The sequence below is a fragment of the Cotesia glomerata genome, linkage group LG2 (assembly GCF_020080835.1).
Source record: "Cotesia glomerata isolate CgM1 linkage group LG2, MPM_Cglom_v2.3, whole genome shotgun sequence".
In the NCBI taxonomy this organism is placed as follows: domain Eukaryota; kingdom Metazoa; phylum Arthropoda; class Insecta; order Hymenoptera; family Braconidae; genus Cotesia; species Cotesia glomerata.
The window spans coordinates 28773030-28781330 of record NC_058159.1 but is presented as its reverse complement, the minus strand read 5'-3'; the positions used below and the strand labels follow the sequence as shown (position 1 = coordinate 28781330).

General features: G+C 31.7%; 1 protein-coding gene across 1 annotated transcript; it reads left to right on the top strand.

Annotated features, from left to right (window-relative positions):
* On the top strand, nt 1-2322 carry LOC123259289. The gene is made up of 3 exons (XM_044719651.1): nt 1-438; nt 1584-1939; nt 2117-2322. The coding sequence occupies exons 1-3, from the start codon at nt 117-119 to the stop codon at nt 2312-2314; spliced, it is 876 nt and encodes a 291-aa protein (XP_044575586.1). The 5' UTR covers nt 1-116; the 3' UTR covers nt 2315-2322.
* Nucleotides 2323-8301: the final 5979 nt, after the last annotated feature.

Here is an 8301-nt window from a genome sequence, read left to right as displayed (position 1 = left end):
TTTATATTAATTTGTTTTATAGTCGACGATATTTTGTTTTTTTTTTTCTGTCATTTTATTTATAAAGATTTTGTAATGTGTTGTATTGTATATTGTATCAAAGAAGAAATTTAGACATGTCAAACGTCCAAAAATTTAGTAACGTCAGTCAACAAAATAAGGAAGCAGGTGATGGTGATTCAGTGCCGCAATCATTGAAAGAAGCCCTGGAATTAATGGACTCGATAAACCGACGTCTAGAAGATTGTGCTATGGAATGGCAGTCGAAAATTTCTAAGCAGCAATGGAAACTTTTGAATGATAAATCGGCTGTTGACGTCGCTTGGGACCAGTCTTTGCTCGCTCGTACTTACTTTACTGATAAAGTTGCTGATGAAACTTTTCAAAAATTATTAGTACATGCTCGATCATTTATAGAAAATTTTAATACTTTTATAAGTAAGTTTTATCATTGTTTTTTAATTAATTAAGATACTAGCAAACCTTGCAGTTACTTTGTGACTGCCGTGATTTGTGAATTATAAATAAATAAAATTTTAATTTATTAAATTGTAACTTTTTTTAAATTGCACTGTAGTTTTTTAACTATTGGCGTTTCTAAAGATATAAGCTCATCCCGATGTTACACTCATCAAGAGCTTTCATTTGAGTACCCACATGCATTTTCATATATTTTTCATATATTCATATACATAAATATATAAAATATATGAAAAATTGATGTGGGTACTCAAATGAAAGGTCTTGATGAGTGTAACATCGGGATGAGCTTATGTCTTTAAAAATGACAATATTTCAGAAGATACAAGGTCGTTTCTTCATTACGTTAAATTGCACTGTACTTTCTTAACTATTGACATTTTTAAAAATATAAGCTCATCCCGATGTTACACTCATCAAGAGCTTTCATTTGAGTACCCACATGCATTTTGATATATTTTTCATATATTCATATATATAAATATATAAAATATATGAAAAAATGATGTGGGTACTCAAATGAAAGGTATTGATGAATGTAACATTGGGATGAGCTTATATCTTTAAAAATGTCAATAGTTCACAAGACACAAGGTCATTTCTTAATTATTTTAAATTGCACCGTACTTTCTTAAATATTGACATTTTTTAAAATATAAGCTTACCCCGATGTTACACTCATCAAGAGCTTTCATTTAAGTACCCACATGCATTTTGATATATTTTTCATATATACATATATATAATATTTATAAATATATGAAAAATTGATGTGGGTACTCAAATGAAAGGTCTCGATGAGTATATTGTCGCAATGAGCTTATTTCTTTAAAAATGTCAATAGTTCTCAAGATACAAGGTCGTTCCTTAATTAGGTATCTAGAGATAGAGAAATGTTGAATGCAGCCTAAATACTTATCATCATAAATTGACTATCGGTTAGAATGATATGAAACCTTGAAAAGGTACAACTCCAGGTCAAGACTTTTCCAACGATCAAATTTAACCATAAAAACTCATTTTATCATATAAATACATTGGCCACTAAATTTTTCTTCTTCTTTTAATAATATAGATTATAATAATTAATAAAATTTTTTCAGTTTTACTGCGAGGAGAACGTTCAATCCCTTTGACTGAAAAAAAGGAAGCGCAAAACCAAATTAGCGAAGTACCTTCAGCTAGAACCGAAAAATCAAACCCAGTTGTTGCGCCACTAGATCTTTCACTTCTGGACGACAAAACTGGACAACAATCTGAGAGGCGAAGAAGCAAGAGACTCGCGACTTTAAATTCAAGCCGGGATGTCCAGCAGTGCTTCGCTGAATTGATAAAAGCGAAAATAGACCTGGACACTAAATTTCTTGGCTTTGAAGCTGTTCTCAATGGACCCAACAGTATCACGATGCCTCCAACGGAGAGTGTCTCTTGTTTGTGTCAGATTTGTTCCAATATTTTGGTGATTTCTCTTCAGATTAAAAAAGAGATACAGAAAGTAGCAGACATCTGAAATTTCTTCTTTATTTAAAAAATAAATAAAAAGATTTCTTCTGCTTTCAGTATAAAAAAAAAAAAAAAATTAATATTTTAGGAATAATAAGTAAGTAATTATACTAATTGTGAAAGTAAATTCCAGGGAACAGTTATTGACAATGAGAAGATGTTAAAAGACGTAACGAAGCCAAAGGTCAGAAAAACGAGCGCAAGACCAACTAGTAAAAGGCTGGTTAAATCCTCGAGAATTTGGAAAAAAAATCACGATAGAAAGCAGTCATTATCTCTTGGTCACATTGACGGAAAATCGGTTTCACCGAAGAGTAATAAAGAATGCTGAAGCTGAAGCTAAAGCTGAAGAAATAAAAAAATTAAATTTTTATTTATTCAAATCCCGACCCGAAAATTTAATAGGTCCTCCTCTCTTTTATCCATATTTTAATATTTTAATAAAAAACGAAGATATATATTTTGAAATATTTTATAAATATCTTTTTTGTTAAATTAATAATATATAGTAGCACAATTAATATTGATTTACAATAAAATATGAAATATATCTATAGCGATATGTACATATATTACTTTTTTTTATAAATAATTATAATTATAATTAATATTAAACGTAATTAAAATTTTTTTGTAGGTAATTGTACAGCAACTCTGATATCAGATACACGAATTAATATTTTTAATATTAAATTTAATTTTCAATTAGGAAGAAGTTTTATTGAAAATAACCAGTCATAACCAATTGCTTCTTTTCTACAACGATTATTAAAGACTAGAAATAATGTCATGTACATTAAAAATATTATCACATAATATTTAAATCTATTGTATGATAAGCAACTTGCTACCAGTGTTATGTTATCGTTTTTTAATTTTTTTTTTTTAAGTACTTCTAAGGGAAGAAATACGTGTAGAAGGCCGTTTTCATGCTGATTTTCATTAATTTTTTTGAGGTATAAAAATTAATATAGTTTATTGAAACTATTAGGTTATTTTATAGATATATTTATGAGTATTTTTTTGTATTAAACAATAATATAACTTAACAAATAGCGGAGATATCATCTGATACACATCGTAGGTTGTCTTCCGACTTAGCAGTTGGTGTGCATTATGGAAGCCACAATTTTTATTTGAAATCAGTGGCACAGAAAAATTACTTTTTTTATAAGTGTATCTTCTATATGAACCTCAATTCCAAAAAAAAAGTAAAAATTTTCATTTTTTAGAGGGCTGGAAAATTAAGTCGTGATTTTTTACCATTTTTTCATACATTGTTTATTAAAAAAAAATAGTTTAAATAAAAATATCGCTTATGATGGAGGTTCATATTCAGCGTAATTGTATAAAGAAAAGTAATTTTCCTGTGGCATTAATTTCAGATAAAAATTGTGGCTTCCATAGTGCACACCAACTGCTAAGTCGGAAGACAACCTACGGTGTGTATCAGCTATCTCCGCTACTTTTTAAGTTATACTGTCGTAAAATATGGAAAAGTATAAATATATATCAAATAACCTGATAGTTTCAATAAATAACATTAATTTTCATACTATAAAAAAATTAATAAAAAAAAAAATGAAAATATCTTTCTACACGTATTTCTTCCCTTAATAAGGGCTATCTGAATATCACAATAATTGCTGTATTTCGCAGTAGTTTTTCATCTACGTGGTGTTAATTATTGCAAAAAAATTATGCGCATTACACATATAATAATAATGTTATTTAATTTGAGTTCTTAATAATTTATGTATATATATAAAAATTTAATACACAATATTTTAATAGCGTAAATCAAATTTAAAATTTAACATGAAATAATTCTCTGAGCAAGTACATACATACATTTATATAAATATTTTTTTAATTTGGCCTACTAATTTATAAATTTTAAACATCGTAAAAAAAAAATATACTCAAAAATATAATATTAAAATTATTTAATAATTAATTAGAGTATTGTAGAAGTTTTTTGTTTGAATGTTAGGTTGATAACAAAATACCAGGTTTCAGTGATAAAGGTACTCTTGCGCTGTTTTTATCTATATAAAATAATTGTTTACTATATATGTAAATACCCAAAAAAATAAATAAGCAAACAGATCCGCACGATTCAAAAAAATAAACTGAGAGTTAATAAATTTAGAAAAATAATTAAAGACTAATAAATATATTTATAAAGATTTAATCAATTTATTAAAATAATAAATTGTCTTACGACGAATAATTGTGTATATTATTATTAATTACAGTAGCGTCGTACGCGTCGAGGCACTAAATTCCTCATTCATCAATATCACGATTATTAGCTTTATCCAATATAAAAAGTAACCAATATAAAAAATAATTATTAATTATAAATAATAAGTCATTTACAATAAATAATTTAGTTTTCAAATCTATTTAATTTCACCGGCACACAAAAAAAAAAAAGTTGTCTGTACTTGGGACGCGCCACATATATTCCCATGTAATTTGACCCGCTGAACCCGAATTTGAGGTCCGTTTGGCCCCTACACCCTAGGATTTTGAGAAAACTGTAAAAACCGAAAAACGGGAAAATTGGGGTTTTGGTGATTGAAAAATTTTTTAGATTCTAACTATGCATGATTTTCATGTATTTCGATCTGCTTTATACTTATCTGAAGTGTACTCAGACCAGCAGCCATTAAAAGTCTAAGTAAATCCCGAAAAACCCATGAAAATTGCGAAAAAAAACAAAAATTCCCAATATTGTGATAAAAAATGTATTGAGCTAAATATATGATGATTTTCATGTAGGTTTATCGACGACATATAAATCTCCAACTTTTATAACTCAGACGTCTCGAAAACATCAAACAAATGTGCAAAAACCCCGAAAATTGGAAAAAATCAAATGTAATATAATAAAAATCGAGTTATTATTCAAAATAAATAAAAAAAAATCATATCATTCGATCTGTGGTGCATAAAAAAGTATTTCGTCTTAAGACTTAAAAATTAATTTTTCGGAAAATATCATCAAAACCCTTTGGATTTGAATTTTAATTCGTTCTCCGCTTATATCTCACCCTTTTATCTTCAAACGTCCTGCATAAAGGGTTTCTCTTTCGTTTCCTCTCTTCTTCGGGTAAATCTCTCTTCAGAGTCCAACAATGATCTACCATCATATTGACATCCACTCATGTTTTGATGGAATGTTTCTTCTCTTTCTTCACTGAAATTACCAAGATTTTCAGGAAAGTGTGAAAAGATGAGATTGTAAATAGTGCAATTTTGTATTCACATTCCCTAAAAAATTTCGAGATACTTCCTTAAAACTTCCCCAAGCTGCTCTCTCAATCTTGTGCATCTCATACTCAAGATTAGCATCCTGGAATTGAGTCCGAATTTGGGGGTACATAAAAATTCCTTCTTTCAATTTATTGTCACTTATAGCTGGAAATTTTTCGTCCAAGTACTTAACACAGTTGCCATTTTTATCGAGAGCTTTGACAAAATGCTTCATAAGGTCAAGCTTGATATAAAGTGGTGGCAGCAAGTACTTGTAAGGATTAATGAGAGATTCTCGCATAACGTTGTGAGAACCATGATTCAAATTCTTTCTTGTTGGCCGTTCTTTTCTACTGTAGGGAATTTTCCGATCGTGACTATCCTACAAACATACAAGAAGGGATATATTGTGAACCAGATTGTTGGCTTAACTAGTGTAGCAATTTTCAGATCACCACAAACTTTTCAATGATTTTTGGTCAAATGAGCTACTGGAGTCGGTGCTTTTAGACTTCGCTTAGACAAAGCAATGAAAAACTTTCACTCCTCGTCCTGAAAGTGTTCGGCTTTAACTCATCAATCAAACTTCTTACATCTGAACAGTCCACTAATGAATTTTCGCCGTTTTAAAAATGTTATCTTAGTTCAATTTCCCTAACGCTATAAAAATAAGCTGTTGTATCTTTAATTAATAAATTTTTTTTCTTTAAGCTGATGTTTCAGGGTTTTCACTTCTAGGAACTTTTTGGGCTCAGAATCGATTTCTTGCTTAAATGCTTGTGCCTGTAACCAGGGCACCTCCACGTGGTGACGGCGGGCAACAGGACCGTCTGGCATAGTCCCTGGGTTAACGGCTTGAATGCCGTCATGGCAGGCACAAGTAATAAGTGTTTTACGATGCAGGGACCCGGAATCCCAGTATCGGCGTCTGGTCAGAGTGAGAAAGCAGGCTCGCAGGCGTCGTCATCAAGTGACTGCAGCTCTTCATTAGTGGGTGACTTGGCTTCTGAAGCGTTTAATATGACAAGAAGTGTCTCTCACATATGTAACAAAAACTCCAATTGCTTCTGTTACATATGTGGAGAATTTGAAGTAACGAAAAGTCGTAGATCTTTTTCAAACAAATTGAAAAATGTCTACGAAACCTGCTTCGGTATCCAGATTACGAACTGGGAAGCAACTTGGGTACCACATTCACTTTGCAATCGGTGTCACACGATGCTTACTCGTTGGGAGCAGACGAAAAGTAAACAGTGCTTGAAATTTTCAAAACCTGTGATTTGGTCTGCACCAACGAGTCAAAAAACTGCTATTTTTGCACGACGGAAGTTTCAGGTTTTTCTTCGACCACCAAACATAAAATTCAATATGCCAACGTAACATCAGTTGTGCTAGCAGAAAACTTTTTGAATGTCGAAGAACCTGCAGCTCCTGAACCAGTGAATGAACATGAAGAGATGGAAGTTGAAGATAACTTTGAAGAAATCGATCCTGAACCCGAAGAGATCCATTCTGAGGATGAAGAATACATCCCGAGTGGTGTTCCTAGAAGTAAAGACCCTGAAGTCTTCGATCAACTTGAATTGAATGACCTTGTACGAGACTTAGGACTATCTAAGGTAAAAGCTGAACATTTAGCCTCAGCTTTAAGGAAAAAATTTATTAGCTAAAAATACAACAGCTTATTTTTATCGTGATAGGGAAAAGAGTTCCGGAAGTATTTTACAAAAGACAGCGAAAATTCATTTGTGTACTGTTCAGATGTAAAAGGACTGATCGATGAGTTGAAGCCAAACACTTACAAAGACGAAGAATGGAGGCTTTTTATTGACTCCTCTAGGCGAAGTCTTAAAGCTGTGCTTCTTCATAATGGAAACTTATTGGCACCGATTCCAGTAGCTCATTCGACTAAACTAAAGGAGACTTATGACAATTTACAGGTTGTATTAGATAAAAATAAACTATTCAGAACATCAATGGAAGGTTTGTGGTGATCTGAAAATTGCAACAATATTGCTAGGCCAACAATCAGGGTTCACAAAGTACCCCTGCTTCTTATGTTTGTGGGATAGCCGAGACCGAAAGAATCATTACAGTACAAAAGTATGGCCAACAAGAACAAATTTGAATCCTGGTTCTCACAATGTTACGCGACAATCTCTAATTGATCCTTCCAAGTACTTGCTGCCCCCACTTCATATCAAGCTTGGCCTTATGAAGCAATTTGTCAAAGCTCTGGATAAAGATGGAAACTGTTTTAAGTACTTGGGCGAAAAATTTCCAGCTATAAGTGACGCTAAATTAAAAGAAGGAATTTTTGATGGACCCCAAATTCGGACTCTATTCCAGGATGCTAATCTTGAATATGAGATGAACGAGATTGAGAGAGCAGCTTGGGGAAGTTTTAAGGAAGTATCACAGCAATTTTTAGGGAATACGAAAAGTGATAACTACGCAACTTTAGTTGACGAGTTGTTATACAACTATAATACTTTAGGTTGCTTAATGAATACAAAATTGCACTATTTACATTCTCATCTTTCACACTTTCCTGAAAATCTTGGTGATTTTAGTGAAGAGCAAGGTGAGAGATTCCATCAAGACATTAGTGTGATGGAAAAACGATATCAAGGAACGTGGGATGTAAATATGATGGCAGATCATTGTTGGACTCTGAAGAGATTTACCCGAAGAAGAGAGGAAACGAAAGAATATCATTCAATGCATAAAGTATTTCGTTTGAAGATAAAAATTAATTTTTCGGAAAATATTCATCAAAACCCTTTGGATTTGAATTTTAATCGTTCTCCGCTTATATCTCACCCTTTTATCTTCAAACGTCCTGCATAAAGGGTTTTCTCTTTCGTTTCCTCTCTTCTGGGTAAATCTCTCTTCAGAGTCCAACAATGATCTGCCATCATTTACATCCCACGTTCCTTGATATCGTTTTCCATCACACTAATGTCTTGATGGAATCTCTCACCTTGCTCTTCACTAAAATCACCAAGATTTTCAGGAAAGTGTGAAAGATGAGAATGTAAATAGTGCAATTTTGTA

Coding starts and splice junctions, on each gene's coding strand:
- LOC123259289 (XM_044719651.1), top strand. CDS start 117: ATGTCAAACGTCCAAAAATTTAGTAACGTCAGTCAACAAAATAAGGAA. Junction 439..1,583: donor AAATTTTAATACTTTTATAA/GTAAGTTTTATC, acceptor AAATTTTTTCAG/TTTTACTGCGAGGAGAACGT. Junction 1,940..2,116: donor AGATTTGTTCCAATATTTTG/GTGATTTCTCTT, acceptor AGTAAATTCCAG/GGAACAGTTATTGACAATGA.